General features: G+C 58.2%; 1 protein-coding gene across 1 annotated transcript; it reads left to right on the forward strand.

Moving 5' to 3' along the window:
• The first annotated feature begins 94 nt into the window (after positions 1-94).
• On the forward strand, positions 95-16,328 carry SLC7A10 (solute carrier family 7 member 10). The gene is made up of 11 exons (XM_042920372.1): positions 95-254; positions 10,089-10,293; positions 12,253-12,404; positions 12,617-12,742; positions 12,814-12,967; positions 13,713-13,836; positions 13,917-14,020; positions 14,363-14,459; positions 14,676-14,825; positions 15,529-15,706; positions 15,947-16,328. Exons 1-11 carry the CDS (start codon positions 104-106, stop codon positions 16,075-16,077), a joined length of 1,572 nt encoding a protein of 523 aa, XP_042776306.1. The 5' UTR covers positions 95-103; the 3' UTR covers positions 16,078-16,328.
• Positions 16,329-16,708: the final 380 nt, after the last annotated feature.

Genomic DNA, 16,708 nt, shown 5'->3' on the forward strand with positions numbered 1-16,708 from the left:
TGCGAAGGCCGCGAGCGCACGGACAGACGGACGGACCGACGGACTGGCGGCCGGTCGGACACACTGGGCAGCGCGGGGAGCGGGGACGCGGCGGGACAGCGACATGGCCGGCCACACGCAGCAGCCGAGCGGGCGCGGGAACCCCGGCCCTGCACCCTCGCCCTCCCCCGGCCCGGGCCCGGGCCCCGGCGCCTCGGAGCGGGTGGCGCTCAAGAAGGAGATCGGGCTGGTGAGCGCCTGCACCATCATCATCGGTGAGCGGGGCCCCGGGCGGGCGGGTGCCTGGCGTGGCAGGGCCAAAGGCTTGGGGCGCACTGCCGCCCGAAACAAGGAGCACCCCGCTCCCGGCGCCCCTATGATCTGCGACCGTGGGACGCGTGAGGAGATGCCCAGAGCACCTGTGGTGTCACCCCTCACACGGTGGCAGTAAGACTTCTCGTTCCCACCTCTCCTGGAGCCCCAAATGTTTGCACCTGAGAGAGGTACAGGTCCCATCCACCCCTGGGAATCCCCCTCCTGCCTTTAATTTGCTGTGGTTTCGGCAAGGGGAATTGCCCTCAGTTTTCTCATCTATGAAATGGAGGTGACTGTAATCCTGCCTTGAGTGCAGGAGCCTTGTAAGTACGGGGACTGGATAGGTTGACCCAGGTTAAAGCCCCAAGTTCTGGGCTGTGGCTCAAGCTGAGCCCCTACTGTGTGTGGGACCCAGGTGCCATACAGTGTGGGTGATTTATTCAAAAGCAGGATGCCCTGTGCGTAGACTGGACAGGTAGAGCCAGCCCAGTGGGGAAATAGGTTCAGAGTATGTAATTATTGCAGAGTTTGGTGGCAGGACCCTGGGGAGAGTCAGTGACTGGGAAGGCCAGTGATGGGGTGGGCATACCAAGCCTGCAGAAAAGCCACCTGCTTCCTGGGCAGGGATCCCAACAGGCACTCACATCCTCTGGGCTCATCTTTCCCACCTGAGAATGGGTCCGTGTGTCTTGCCCCCATATGGGGACTTCTGGATCAGCAGAGGGCTCAGGGGACAAGGCCCAAGTCATGAACACTGACTCCTCAGGAACTAGGTAACCTAGACCTGTGCCCGTGTCCACACCAAGTGCCTCAGAGACCCTCCTGGGAGTAGTCTGTTCCATCCCCTGTGTTCCAGGAGACAGAGTGGGGGGATGAATGACGGGGGTCTTGACTGCTCTCATCCTGCCTGCCAGATCTCCCCCTCGCCAGCCAGGGAGGCCTTGTGTACCCCCCTGCCCACCACCCATCCTCAGACCCCTGAAGATGAAGAAAGTTGGAGGCTCAGAAGGGCAGACTGGAGTCTTCACCTCCTCTTCTGCTGCCCCCACACTGGGAGCTCCTGAACTGGGGCTGGGATCTGGTTCGTGGCCATCCCCACGCTCACGCAGAAGGTTGCCCCAGAACGCAACCCCTGTCCAGGTAGCTCCCCCATCTCACCCCCTTCGCCCTGGAATGGAATCTTCCAGGAGCCGCTCCTGTGACCTCGTTGCCCTAGGACATCCCTGCCTGTCTGCTGCTGGGAGGAAGTGTTGGTCCCAAGGATTTGGCCGGGATACTGGTTAGAGTCTTGCCTGGCCCACACATGATGGAGTCAAGAGGCTGGCCGTGTCTGGAGCCAGCTACGGTGCCAGGAAGGTGCAGGGCGCGACACGGCTCTTCCTGGGCTACCTCAGCTAAGCAGGCATCCTTGAGCTGTATTCCTACTCTGCCTCCTCCCGCACCCTATCTGCTTCAGGGCAGGTGGAGGCCACTGGCTCCTCTCTCCTCGAAAGAGGACCCTGGCGGTGGCGGTGGGACCAGAGGAGGCCTCCTCCACCGTCACATGTCTTCTGCAGGACGGACCCCGTAAGAATAGCCCCGTGCATCCCAGCTCTGCCCTTGTGGTGCCCACCCCCCCCCCCCCGCCCCGCCCCGTTTCAGTCCATTCCCACTGTTCCAGGTCCACTGCCCCCTTGGTCTCCAGGCCTTGAAGACTGAGCTGGGGTAAGAGGTGACTTGGCCAAGGGTGGCCGACTCAGGAGGAGAACCCAGAAGACCTGACCCCCACCTGCGACACTCATTGGTGGTCCAACGACCCTGCTCGGGGAGCTGTGAAGGGTCCCAGAAGGCAGGAGACGGACGAGGAGAGAATGGATGTGAACCAGAAGGGGACGGGACATGAGGGAGGAGGCCTCTGTGGCTGAGTCAGGGTCTGCACTGCTCTTCCCACTTGATGCCCTGGGGACCCCACCCTCTCCCCCTCCCCATGCTGTTCTGTGGAGTCTATCTATCTCACACATCTGATCCCACCTTCCTGCCCTGGGCCACCTGGTCAAAGTGAAAAATGTCTCCAGAGTGTCATATTTTATTATTTATTTTTTTTTTAATTTTTTTTTTAACGTTTATTTATTTTTGAGACAGAGAGAGACAGAGCATGAACGGGGGAGGGGCAGAGAGAGAGGGAGACACAGAATCAGAAGCAGGCTCCAGGCTCTGAGCCATCAGCCCAGAGCCCGACGCGGGGCTCGAACTCACGGACCGTGAGATCGTGACCTGAGCCGAAGTCGGACGCTTAACCGACTGAGCCACCCAGGCGCCCCCAGAGTGTCATATTTTAGCTTTAAAAGTCTTGAGGCCTTTATATTCTACTCCACAGTCTTTCTTGTTACCAGATCCTGCACTTGTTATCTCGAAGACTTCAAATAGCCCCTTCCAGAAGATCCTATAATTCTCGTTCCTTGTACCCTCTGCCCTGTCCTAGGCTGAGGAGTGGGAGCTTTCGGGAATGGAATGATATGGAAGGGCTCTGGGCTGGAGTCAGACTCTGCCTGAAGTGTGTTTAGAACAGCACCTCCTGGCCCCAGCAAGCACACCTGGAGGGGAACAGGCCGGCCTGGGGGAAAGTGAGCCAGTGGAGCAGGGGCTATGTAAGACACCACCATGTCTAATGCCTAGCCTGAAAAACACCCCTTACTACATCATGAAATCGTGTTCCCCCTTTATCTCACTTGATTCTCATGCCCACCTTGCAAGATGAAAGTGTTTATACCCATTCTACAGATGTAGAAACTGGGGTTGGAAGTTAAATGACACTTCTGCAGGCAGTAGACTTGGGACTTGGAACCAGATTTGGACCCAATCTTCTAATCCAGTGCCCTTCTTCATACTGTTCTGGTGCTGGGCAAAACTGGAGCCAGATTCAGAGCCCTTGATGGAAGAAGGTTGGGATTTATCGAGGATTGACCGGAGTCCCCCACTTTATGATGGATGGATGGATGGATGGGTGGATGGATGAACAAATGGACAAAGGAATCTCCCGGGACTCCCCACTCCCACCCAGGACTGTACGTACAAAATCTCTTGTCCTGACTCAAGAACTTTGGCCAGCTGCCTCTCCCGATCCACACCCAAGGAATGGGCATGCCCAGGTCCAGCAGAGTGGGAATCACTTTGGGTGTGCTCACCAGGCTTTTTTGTCCTCCACTCTCTCCCTTGGACTCGGGTATCCAGCCCATGCTCGTGTTTTTGTGTCAGGCTCAGGAGTGTTCAGGGACTCAGAGGCCTGCTTCAGTGAACCCCATCTCCTGCTCATCCAACCATGACCAGGCCCCTTTCTGTTGTCCCCAGGGCTGGTGGTGGCTGGTATGCTCAGAGGATGGCCCTCTGCAAAAGCCCAGCACCTCCTCATAGGGACCCTGAAGAGACATAAAGCCACACAAGAGCTTGTCTGTGTCTCACACCCCTGATTTACAGATGAGGAAACAGACTGAGGCTGCAACCAGCCCAGATCAGATGCCCTTGGTGCTCGGGACACCATTGGGGGCCAAGTCAGCTCAAGCTACAATGGGGGGTGGGGGGCTGCCAGCACTGGACACACTCATTCATCTAGGTACAGAACAATGCCAGACACTGTTCTGGGTGCTGGAGATACAACAGGGAATAGGACAGACAAAAGCCCTGTCCTCTTGGAGCTGACATTCCAGCATGGGAGTGAAAGAGCAAATGATAAACAAACTGAATGTTCGGCCAATGGGATAATGATAAGTGCTAAGGTGACAAAATTAAGACAGGGGGTGGGGAAGATTGTAGGTAGGAGATGAGTCAGGAGTGGGAGGAGCCCAATTTGTGTGGGCCTTCCTGGCTACAGTGAGAACTTTGCCTTTTTCTCTTTATGAGACAGGAGAGGGCTTTGAGCAGACGAGGGATGGGATAAGACAGGATGGGATGAGATGACATGGGGTGGGATGGGATAGGATGGATGGAGTAGGATATGGGATGGGAAAGGATGGAATGGGATGAGATGAATGGGATGGGATGGATGGGGTAAGATATGGGATGAGATGTGATTGGATATGGGATGGGATTGGATGGATGGGAGGGGATGGGGTGGATGGAATGGGATGGATTAGATGGGGTGGGATGGATGGGATGGGATGGGATGGATGGGGTAGGATATGGAAGAGGATGGGAAGAGATGGGATGGATGGGATAGGATATGGGGTGGGATAGGATGGGTGGGATGGGATGGAATGGGATGGAATGAGATGGGGCTCACTATGGAGAAGCTGTGGGCAGCAGGGGTAGAAGCAGGAAACCTGGTCAGGAGAGTACTGAGTCACTTGGGTAAGAGATAGTGGTGGCTCAGAGCAGGGTGGTGGCAATGAGGTGCTGAGTGGAGGTTCAGTTCTGGATGTGTTTGGAAGGTGGAACCAAAGGATTTGGGATGAACTAGATATGAGGTGTGGGAGAAGGAGAAGAGTCAAGGGTGACATCAGGTTCGGGCCTGAGCCTTTGGGAGCCAGGTTTGCGATGTACTGATCTGGAAAGACTGTGAGGGAAGTAGGTTCTTGAGGGAAAGGGGTTGGAAGTCCAGCATCTCATTTTGACCATGGGAAATTTGAGATGCCTATTTGTAGAGTAATTAGTTGGATATGCGGGTTTAGTTTAGGGAAGAGGTCCATGGTAGGCATATAAATGTGGGAGTTGCCAACAGAAGCTAGGGGACTGGATGAGGTCTCCAAGGGAGGGAGTGTGGAAGGAAAGGGGCCAAGGCCCCGGGGCTGAGCCACAGGCACTCAAAATCTGGAAGTCAGGAAAGAGAAGGACCAGCAGAGGAGTCCAGAAGGAGCAGCCAGCAAGGTGGGAGGAGGGCCGGGAGGCTGAGGCTGGAGGAAGGGGTTAACATGCCAGATGCCACTGATGAGGCAGGTAAGATGCGGTTTGCGGGTGCATGACTGGATCCAGCGTTGTGGAGCTCATCGGTGACCTTGACTCAGCCTGGAGATGGGGCACAGGCGAGGCTTCTTAGGTGGGGTTGGGCTGGGCTGAGCCAGGCAGAGAGAGCTCCACACTTCTGCTCATCCCTCTCTTAAAAGGAAAGTGGGTTAGGCCGGAAGTACACGCCAGTCATTTGGCAATTCCAGACATGTCCTGGAGGCATCCCCACTCACCTCCCTGGAGTTCTGCCAAGAACCTCAATGGGCACTTCTGTCTCCTCAGAGGGATGCCTACACATGCTCATTAAGGACATTCATGTGTTTGGAGTCACGGGCTTCACCCAGGGGGACAGCAGGGTCCCTAAAGCAGAGCTCTGGCTACGGACTCCAGCATACAGAGGTCCCATGGGGATCAGGTCTCCAAAAGCCAGATTGGGTGGCCCGGGGTATCTTCAAGGTTGATGACAGTAGTGAGATCCATAAGCACTTCCTGGGGCCTCTGATGTGCGAAGCAGCGTGGGGGCATCCCTGCATCGCTGCCTTTTCTTCCCACTTTGTAGCCAGGAAGGGTTGGAGAGGTGATGTATCTTGTCCACAGCCCCCCACCAAGAGGGATCTGGGATTCGAACCCAGATCTGGGGATTCTCAATTAGTGCCTCTGCCTGTGGCCTCAGGGACCTACTGAAGGGAATTTGGAACTCTTTCCCAGAGGCCTCATGGGTCATATCCTAACGGGGAGGTGCTGAGACTCGTTGCCCAGAGCAAGGGAAGGAGGTCTGGCCTATGGCCAGCCCCTGATCAGGCCCAGGAGCCCCAGAGCTGTTCTCTGTCAGGCCAGCAGGCCAGTGTGACAGGAAGAACCCCCATTGTCAGCCTGCTCGCTAAAAGAGGCACAGAAAGGCAAGGCGTATGTAAGATGACCTAGGCCCTGTGGGTTCTTTGTCCTTTTGAGGGGCTGAGGCTTCTCATCACAGACCCTACCCTCTGGGGACTCAGGACCTATGCAGGGTAGCCAATAATCACTTCCTGGCCATCCTCCATGTACCATGGGAGTAGAGCAGGATCCAGGTTATAGGGGCCAAAGTGGAAGGTCAGGGAGGGCTTCCTGCAGCTTCTGGGAAACTAGCGAGCTGAGGAGACACCTGACACAGTGAGGGACATGGGCCCCCGAGCAGACTGTGTTTCCTTAGGCCTTTGCAAATGTGCGGGATGTGTCCACCCTGCCCAGCAACACCTCTGCCAAAGTCTGGGTTGAGCCAGCCCTCTGCTGCCCACTAGCTCAGTGGCCTGACCTGGTGAAAGGGGAAACTGAGGCCCAGAAGGGCAGCACTGGCCTGAGGTCACACAGCTGACTGCTGAAAGCGTTTCTAGGGATGAGGGGTGGTGCCAGCAGCCTGGCCTGATGGGACCTCCCTGTCCCCCTCCCCAAATCAGACTCTGCACCTTCCACCCACACGCACCGAGGGCAGTTGGCTCTTTCCACCAACATGACCTCCACCGTCCACCCTTGCGACCTCCACGGTCGGCCACTGCCTCCCAAAAATAGGTCAGCGCGCACCGCAACAGCCAGAAGAACAATGGCCCTTTCTTCATTCCTCCACGGAGCCGAGTAAGCCCCATCAGGCCAAACATCTTAATGTGATAAAAGCCACCCGGTGTGGGCTGAGGGAAGAGGGGCGGGAGGAGACTGAAGTGGGGCTTCCTGGTGGGGGACTCACATCCTCACCCACCTGTGCTGGCGCTGTGGCCCTGCGAGGACCCACTGGGTGGGTGGGAATGTGGAGACCCTGGAACCTGCATTTCTCCAGCCCACTGTCAGCAGACGTCTGACCAGGCGCATGGTAGTCTCTCCCTGCCCAGCCCATGCTCCCCGCTTCCTGCCCCTCCGCCTCTTTCTCCAGAGCAGGCTTCCCCAAGGTCTGGCCTTGTCCACTACTGTGTCCTGAGTCCAGCAAAGCTGATCCTGCTGGGCCTGAACACGAGGGCTGAGAAGGGAGGCCTGAACCCACCACCACTGGGAGGGCTGGGCAGGCACCCCTGCCATATCCCTCACAGCTCTGTGGTCCCTTCGCCACGCCTCCTGGAATCATTCAGATGCTGGAGGCCCCACCCCCGCCCCCGGCGTCCTCCTCCTTGCCCTCTACCGCCCACCCAAGCCCACAGCCCCTGTGGATCCTTGCAGAGACCCACCCAGCCCATGTGGTGCCCAGAGCAGCCAGTGGACTTCAGTGGGTTTTCTGCCACCTTCCAGCACAAACCCGGGGGAAGGTGCTAGAGGTTGTCCAGGCCCACAGGGAGAAGCCCGCAAAGACCTCAGAGGCACCAGCTGACACACGTGTTCCGCTGAGCCATGTGGGGAGAAGTCCTGCACTGTAGGCTGAGGCCATGTGTCCAAACAAAATGATCCCCTGGCCCATCCCCCAGGGCCAGCATTGGAGTCTCCCACTCCTGAGCACAGGCTAGTGATGTGTCCCTTTTCAGACCCCAGCTTTAGAGGACAAGATGCCAGGTGTAGCTTCCCAAGGGCTATGCCCATGAGGCCCTACTGTGCTGAACTGTATAGAGCGCTGGGGTCCCCATGGGCTGGGTTGCTCGGGTCCCTGGATGTCCCCAGCCTGAATGCACCCAGCTCCTTCCAAGGCCACCCAGCCCCCGCTGGCTTCCAACCTCACTGGCTTTTGGCAAATCCCACTCCACCAGGTCCTGAGAACAGAGGCCCTGCTGCCGGATAGAGCGAACTCAAAGACCCTTTAGAAAGCTGACCCAGGCCCCAGGCCCCCCGGGTAGATAAGGGAGGCGGCTCCTCTCCCCCTGGAAGCTGGCTGAGGGCACAGCTTACCTCTGGGGGCTGGGGGACAGGAATTCTTTCGTCCTTATCTGGATGTATTTAGGGCTCCTGGGATGTGACTGGAAAACCAAGTGGGGCACCGTGGCCGTCCAGACTGGAAATCTGTGTCGGCCGGGGGCGGGGTGGGGGGTAGCACCGTGGACAAGGAATGCATGCAGATTGGTGGCCACAGCTGTGTCCTTGGCCAGACCCGCCTGTGGGCCTGGCAGGTGGAACAGGCAGGCTCTGCCCTGATGGGTGTGCACTGTCCCACAAGACCTGGCAGGTGGGGGTGATCCTGTTGAGGGGCTGAGCCCCAGCTCCTAGCAGGGTTGCTTTTTTATTCTTGTGGCCTGCGCATTCTGGGATTATTTCCTCTTGGGCGGGCCCTTGTGCAAATCACCAGTGATGTGACCTAATTTATTTGCACAGATGGTGAGACCCAGGTCACCCAGAACATTGCCCTTTTTGCCCTAACTGCCAGGGAGCTCACAGCTCAGTGGGTATTCAGAGCCTTGTTCATCCTGAGAATCTGCTCTGCAGACCACAGCTTGGCCCTCTGAGCATTTTGATTGAGCGTTCCCAGACACCATGAATCAACAGAGCACCCCCTGACACCCACCACACTCCACAAGACTCAGAGTCATCCCCAAGGGCAGGGAGGGCTTCCATGACCAAGGCAGATTCCACTGGCCTCTGAGCCTCAGAGGCTGGCCACTCCCCTCCTCTTCCAGGAGAGTCGAGTAGAGAAAGCTGCCCCACTTCACAGATGAGAAAATCAGTCTTTCATGCCAAGGTATTGGTGCCACTTTGGACATCAGGCCTTTCACTCATCCATTAGTTTACTCAACAGCTGTGTATTGAGCACTTACTACACACCGGGAGTTGGAGGTGAACCCAAGCAGGTATGGCTGCAGAGAGTACACAGAACCACGCCAAAAATGCTAGGTACATCTGGATACAGCTGTAAGTGAGCAGAGGGCTTCCTAGATTCCTTGCCGAATCCTCACGATAACCTCTTGTATAGATGGATCTGGAAAGGTGACCTGAGCGCCAGCTGGGCTTTCCCCTGGGATTAGAGCAGCGACTCCTCTTTGCAACCAGTAGGCTGTCTCAAGGGAGAGGCGGTCTGTGTCCAGACCCCAGGCTGGCCGGGTCTCTGCCAGCCTGCCCTTGCCCACCCGATTCCTTCAGCGATGGCTGCTGACCAACCCCCGGTCCTGAAAGTGCACCAGTTCTTCCCCGTCACCCCACCGGCCCTTGCCCAGGACCTGACACATTTTAACAGTGCCGGGAAACAAGGTCTCTTCAGAGTCTTTGTCCGCAGTCTGGGTCTTAGGTCAGGGACGAGCCCAGGAAGCAGGTTCCCTTTTAAGGAAAGGGGAGAGAGAAGATAAAGAAAGAAAGTACGGGACAAGGTCTGGGGAAGGACAGGACTGTGACATGGGAGGAGGACCCCAAACTGGCATGGTCAAGGAGGGCTTCGTGGAGGTGGTGCCACTCCCTGAGCTACTCCATGAGTTTGGACTTTGGCCAATGGGAAAGTAGCAGGACAGTGTCATGGTCAAGGTCTTGCTTTAGGAGGCCAGCTCCAGCCAGCAGGTTGGAAGGAGAGCAGGTGGCTGGAGGCTGACAAGTCTGGAGGCTTCGGCCAGGGCCAAGGGGCTGAGCCTGGGCCCTGTGAGGATGCACAGGAAGGCTGCCAGTCTGCCACCGCTCGGGTGATGGAACTTCCTCGCCTGTGCTTCCCCGCCTGGTGGGAGTAAATGGGGTGGGGGTGGGGGTGCAGAGGAACTCAGAACAGGACTCATCTCCTGAATTGCAAGGACAAGGCCAGGGCCTGGAGAAGGGGGGATAATGAGCCCAGAGTGGGGATTGCAAGGTCTGAGGTGCCCAGTGGCATCCATTTGCCTCCAGGCTCACCTTCCCCCTCCTCCTTCTCCAGGGAGCAGCCCAGGCTCCCTTCCTCACTGTAGCATCTGGAAGCCTGAGGAGAAGGCTGGGCTAAGGGGACCCCAGACCTGATGCCTCCCCATCTCTCCCGACCCCAGGGAACATCATCGGCTCGGGCATTTTCATCTCCCCCAAGGGGGTCCTGGAGCACTCGGGCTCTGTGGGTCTGGCCCTCTTCGTCTGGGTCCTGGGTGGAGGCGTCACTGCCCTGGGTTCCCTCTGTTACGCGGAGCTGGGAGTCGCCATCCCCAAGTCTGGCGGGGACTATGCCTATGTCACCGAGATCTTCGGGGGCCTGGCTGGGTGAGTCTGGGGCACCTGTGGGGTCAGTGGGGGAGGGCATGACAATCCGGAATGGATGGCCAGTGGGGCCCTAGACTTTGGTTTCCTTTTTTTCTCACATCTCCAGGAGATCATGGGGTGGATGGAGGGAAGGAGGTGGGGGTGTTGGGGAGCCTTCCAAGGCCAGGGTGGGCAGGACACTCCGGCTGGCCCCCTGACCTCTCTGTGCTTCCTTTCAAATATTTCCTTAAGCCTAATCTGCACCTGGGTGAGGCTAGCAATAAGGCAAGGACAGCCTAGATTTTAGTAAACCCATATGTGTGTGGTGGGGGACAGGGGCATGATAACTCCTATCAATGCCCTGCAAGAGCTCTCCTTTGAGGAGCTCCCCAGCATTCCTTTATGCACCAGTAAGCATTAGCTGAGCACCTACTATGTGCTGAGGACCAGGGAGAAAAAGATCCATTCCTGCCCTCAACTTGTTCACAGTGCAGAAGGGAAAGAGCCCCTCTACACTTGAGGAGGACCTAGATCCTTGCTTTGAGGGTGTGCTTGGGGGCCCGGCAGCTAAGGGAATGGGTGGCACCACCTCAGAAGGTTTCCAGGGAAAACACATTTGCACCAAGGCTTGGAGGGTGTGCTCGACTATCTGGTGTGGCCAGAGGCAGGTCAGATCCATGGTAGGTGTGGGGGCTTGGAGGCGGTGGGGGAGCCTGGGGGCGGGGTGGGGGGGTCAAAGCTATTGTAGTTGTCCAGCTGAACCATGCCGAGGGCCTGAATAAAGGCATAGGAAGATCCCAGAACCTTGTAGGAGCCTAAATGCGGAAGACGCGGTGGCCAGTGTGGCATGAGGGAGAGGTGGGTACAGCGGAGGTGACAGCCGCTTTCCCACTGGTGGGCTCCATTGGCAGCAGTTCCTGGGAGGGGGAGGTTGGGGGACAGCTGCCATGCTGGTGGGGTCTGCAGCATATCCGGGGAGATGATGTAGTCAGGCCTTGCAGGGCAGTTGTCTGGATCCCAGAGGAAAAGTCTAGGCTAAAGTGTGCAAAATTTGGTCCTGAGGGATGTGGTCCAGAGCCTTTAATGGGGTAGTGGCAGACGGGGCCCTGGCACGGCGTGCACACCCCTGTGGGTGTGCCCATGAGTTCTCTGCTCTGGGGAGAGGGTTCTTGGAGGCAACTGCGACCTGAGAAAGCAGAAGAAGGTGGGCGGGAGAGGAGGACCCAAGACCCCGCCCCAGGGGCACCTAGCTTCTAGGGTTGCAGATGCCACAGAGTAAAGGTGAGGACCAAGACGAATCTACAGAGCATGGTGGTCCAGAGGTCAGTGGTGTCCCTGGATGAGGCAGTCCCCACCCTCAAGGTCCAGGAGCATCCCCAGAGACAGGCCCTCCCCTGAGTGCAGGCAGGACACCCCCCCCGGAATAGGTTGGGCCTTATAGCCTGAGCAGAATCCCTGCTCCCATGTGGGCACCCTGCGGTGCTGAGATTCGGGCAGAAGGGACATAAATCGTTCCCAACCCCCAGCCACAGCTCCTCGGAAGGTCCGGTCCCTCAGGGGTCACAGCTCAGAGCCAGCTACCTGCAGCCATAGGCTCTGCTGAGAGCTCCAGCTGGAGCCGTAAGTAAAGGTTCCAGAACAGCTCCGGCTCAGGAAAACAGCCTGTGACCAGAGGCTAGATGGCCATTAGAAAGGTGGTCGGTTCCCAAGTCCTTTTGGACACCTGCCCAAGGGCAGCCCATAGCTGTTTAACTGTGCTGAATGCTGTCTCTGTTGAAGCAGTCCATTGATAGAGTGGAGACCCCAGCGGGGCCAGCCCTGCCTTCCTGGACCGAAGCCGGCATTGAGTGCCCGTGCCAGCCTTGGGTGCCACGGCCCAGGGCGCAGCCCTGCTCCCACACCTGTACCTGCTTGGCCAAGGTGGCGGGGAGGGGGGGTGGTGCGGGATGCCTGTGCCAGGCAGGCCCTCACTCATTCCAGCTTCCTGCTGCTCTGGAGTGCGGTCCTCATCATGTACCCAACCAGCCTGGCTGTCATCTCCATGACCTTCTCTAACTACGTGCTGCAGCCCGTGTTCCCCAACTGCATCCCCCCAGCTGCTGCCTCCCGCGCACTCTCTATGGCCTGCCTGAGTGAGCGCCCACCTTGGGGCCGCACCATGCCCCCTGCCCCTGTGTGGGAGGACTGCGGGGGCGTGGGGGGGTGCCTCCAGCCTCCAGCCCCCTGTGAGCTCAGCCTCAGGGGGTGGGCTTCTGGCACCCCAGCTGCCACAGGGGATGCCGCCCTCCTACAGCCTGGGCTGGACTCGGCTGAGGCCCACCCACCCACTCTCCTTTCCTCTCAGTGCTCCTGACATGGGTGAACAGCTCCAGCGTGCGCTGGGCCACACGCATCCAGGACATCTTCACCGGTGGGAAGCTGCTGGCCCTGTCCCTCATCATTGGCGTGGGCTTCGTCCAGATCTTCCAAGGTAGGGCCTGGGTGGGGCCGTGCACCAGGGTGGGGAGAGGACACTGACCCTTGACCTGTGGACCCCCCCAGGACACTTTGAGGAGCTGACACCCAGCAATGCCTTTGACTTCTGGATGACACCCTCCGTGGGTCACCTGGCCCTGGCCTTCCTCCAGGGCTCCTTTGCCTTCAGTGGCTGGAACTTCCTCAACTACGTCACTGAGGAGCTGGTTGACCCTCGAAAGTGAGTAGGACACCCAGCCGGGCCCTGGGAAGGGGAGGGGTGCGGCGATGGGAGAGACAGCCTCTCTGCACGGACCTGCTGCCACCTATGGCTCAGTCTGGTCACCTGCCTGACCATGCTGCTGCCCCACGGGGATGGCTCTGGAAAGACAGCCGGGACACTGTTCCAGCCTGGCCCTGCTCTGCATGGCTGTGGGTGAGTCACGGCCCCTTGCTGGGCCTCAGAAACACTGAGTATCACTGTCCCACTGAAAATGGATCCAGCTATTTGCATTTGCCCAAAACTTACACATGTGCACATAACACGGTCCCTACTGATAAAGCCCACGGCTCATCCGATACTCACCCAGGGTCACAACAGAGAGGAGTTTGCGCTGGGGCGGGGGCTGGGGCTGATAGGGAGTCCCAGGAGACCCCAGGTCTAGGGACCGGGCCTCAGGGGGATTTGGGGATCTTCAAGGCTGATTTTGGCTGTATTCACTTTTCTCTTTATGTCCTGACATTAGACCTGCCCCTCAAGGTTTGATGTGGCCCTTCCCCCATCTGCCCTTCCTCCCATCAGCCCGTGGCCCAGCTGGGGCTGGGGGGTGGCAGGGAGACAGCAGTGCTGCCCCTTATCTGTCCCAAGTCCACCAGCAGACCCAGGAGATGGAGACTTAAAGCTCCTCCCTCGCTGGGGTCCCTGGGCCCCATCTTCCAGCCCCCACCCCAGGGCTGATGCTGACACACTTCTCCACTGCCCCCAGGAACCTACCTCGTGCCATTGTCATCTCCATCCCGCTGGTGACCTTTGTGTACACCTTCACCAATGTTGCCTACTTCACCGCCATGTCCCCCCAGGAGCTGCTGGCCTCGAACGCAGTGGCCGTGGTGAGTGGGGTCCCGCTGGTACCCGGTTCCTGCCCGTCCCGCCATGCCTCACGCACCACCTCTTTTCTGTGTCCACTCAGACCTTCGGGGAGAAGCTGCTGGGCTACTTTTCTTGGGTCATGCCCGTCTCCGTGGCACTTTCTACTTTTGGAGGGATCAATGGCTACCTGTTCACCTCCTCCAGGTGACTGGACTGGGTGGGAGGGGTCAAGGTGAGGCAAGGCAGGTCCCCCTGGTGTGTGTGATCAGTACTGGGGGCCAGAGGAAGTCAAATCCTGCCAGGTGGGTCCCACCTGAAGCTGGGACAGTGAACCCCCCAGTAACAGATGTGATCCCAACTCAGCTACAGCAAGCAAAAGGGAGGTGGGCTAGACAGGGAAGAACTGGCCAGTGGGGCTGCTGGGACCCAGAGCAGGGGTCAGAGGTGACAGCTCAAGAGGGACCTCAGGTGTGGAGCTGAGGTCTGGGATCTGGTTGGTAGGGGGCCCAAGGCTGGGCTCACGGCCCCCACCAATCTCTGTCCCAGACTGTGCTTCTCTGGGGCCCGAGAGGGGCACCTGCCCAGCCTGCTGGCCATGATCCATGTCAGACACTGCACACCCATCCCTGCCCTCCTTGTCTGTGTAAGTTGTGGGACCAAGGCTGGCAGGGAGGGGAGCCGGGGCCACCCAGCAGTGTGGTAATGGCAGGGATTCCCACTGGCCCTGGGGGGCCGCCCACGGAGGGAGTGGGGAGGGCCTGGGCTCACCAACGTCCTGGCCTGAGCCGGCAGGCCCAGGACAGCCCACAGGGCTGACGGAGGCAGGTGGGAGGCCACCCTCAGCCCGGTCCTCTCCCAGTGCGGGGCCACAGCGGTCATCATGCTTGTGGGAGACACGTACACGCTCATCAACTACGTGTCCTTCATCAACTACCTCTGCTACGGTGTCACCATCCTGGGCCTTCTCGTTTTGCGCTGGAGGCGGCCAGCGCTCCACAGGCCCATCAAGGTGAGGCCTGGGGGAGGATGGGCTGGCCGGCACTGTCAGAGCCGCCCCTTCACTCATTGGGCATGGGGGTGTGGGGTGGGGGTCAGGGTGGGGATGGGAGTGATGACAGCATTAGGTATTCCGGCTTTGGCCACATGCTGCACCCTGCTCAGGGCTTTAAGTATGCTGATGTATTCAGCCTTCATCACAGCCCCACAAGGTGGGTGCTTTGAATACTCCCAGTTTACAGACAGGAAAATGAGGCTAAGACACAGAATTCCATGAGCACACACAAAGACAGAAGAGCCTTAATCAAGCTAAATGCAAATATTCTGTTTGCATATAAATCCTGGAGCTGGAGAAGTGCTCAGTGCCTAAAAAACATGAAACACCGAGAGAGAGAGAGAGAGAGAGAGAGAGAGAGAGAGAGAGAGAGAGAGAGGCCTTCAGCCAAATGCAAGCAGCCAGCAACACATAGTTACTGCATGGAACTCAGAGCCACCGAAACTTTGACAAACCCTCAACCATTTGGCAAAACGGCCATCCCATGAGTTTGTTTCTAGCATGTTTGGCTGCTGCCAGAGCAGGAGACCCTCAAGCCTCAGCTCCCAGAAAAGGGCGGCACCTCGGGATCCCCCTCCCCCCACCCCTGCCGGGGGTGGGGGGCAGGAGGGCCCAGGGAAGGTCCTGCGCCTACGTTAGCAGTCCCGTCGCTCTCCCCCAGGTGAACCTCCTGGTCCCCATCGCGTACTTGGTTTTCTGGGCATTCCTGCTGGTCTTCAGCTTCATCTCGGAGCCCATGGTGTGTGGAGTCGGCGTCATCATCATCCTCACGGGGGTGCCTGTTTTCTTCCTGGGAGTGTTCTGGAGAAGCAAACCAAAGTGTGTGCACAGACTCACAGGTGAGCCAGGCAGCCTCCCCAAGGTGGCGGGGCCGGATATGTGACCTGTTAGGGACTCGCCCTGGAGCAGGACCTCCCGGCAGTTGCGGTGACAACAGGGGGTCCAACCGCCACCCGACATCTCCCCAAGATGTGGCCCCAGGGTCCAGGATCCACCCAAAGGGAGCGGCTCCCTGAGGACCCCTGCCCCACAGGGTCGGATCCCAAGGTCTATCTGTTTGTTTGTCTCTCTGTCCTCAGAATCCATGACACGCTGGGGCCAGGAGCTGTGCTTTGTGGTCTACCCCCAGGGAGCCCCTGAGGAAGAGGAAAATGGCCCGTGCCAGCCCTCCCCACTGCCCACCAGGGACAAGCCCTTGAAAACGCAATGAGACATTTGCAGAGCCTGAAGCAGCTGTTTCTGTTTACATGTTGTTTATTGAGGAGGTGTTTTTGCAAAATAAGTTGGGTTTTTTTTGTTTTTTGTTTTTTTGTTTTGTCCTGAAAAAAGAGAGAGAGAGAGAGAGAGAGAGATCTGACTCCTTTGAGTCCTGTGCTGAGAGAGCCCTGGAGATATTGGCTGGGCTCCCTGTCAGTGCTGCCCTGCTCACTTTCCTGGAAATGTCTATGAATAAAACAGGGCTGGTGGGCGGTGTGCTTGTCTTAGGTGAGTCCCTGGTGGGCATGACCCGGTGGGGCTTGTGTGGTGCTGGCTGAGGAAGGTGCCCCAGCAGGCTCTGGAGGGGGCCTATGGCTCTGCCACTTGAACCAGGCACTTCCTTTCTCCCTTGTGGGGTCCAGAGCCAGCCTTGACCCAAAGGGACACCGGGGTTAGGAAACACCTTGTGCGCCCCTCCCGGGGACCCGCAACGCCAGCTCTAGGCTCAACCACCGAGGTCAGTCCAGGTGTTTCTGCTGGAACTGCCTTTCCCCCGGCCCCATAAATCTCTGTGGAGTGACTGACAGGACTTCAGAGCCCATGGCCTCACCCTGATTTACAGGGGAAACTGAGAGCCTGCGGCA

Source organism: Panthera leo, chromosome E2 (assembly GCF_018350215.1).
Source record: "Panthera leo isolate Ple1 chromosome E2, P.leo_Ple1_pat1.1, whole genome shotgun sequence".
Classification (NCBI taxonomy): Eukaryota; Metazoa; Chordata; class Mammalia; order Carnivora; family Felidae; genus Panthera; species Panthera leo.

Excerpts from the sequence above, each read along its gene's own strand:
- SLC7A10 (XM_042920372.1), top strand. The coding sequence starts at position 104 with ATGGCCGGCCACACGCAGCAGCCGAGCGGGCGCGGGAACCCCGGCCCT. Across the intron at positions 12,405-12,616 it reads ACTCTCTATGGCCTGCCTGA|TGCTCCTGACATGGGTGAAC; the intron begins GTGAGCGCCCAC and ends CTTTCCTCTCAG. Across the intron at positions 13,837-13,916 it reads CCTCGAACGCAGTGGCCGTG|ACCTTCGGGGAGAAGCTGCT; the intron begins GTGAGTGGGGTC and ends GTGTCCACTCAG.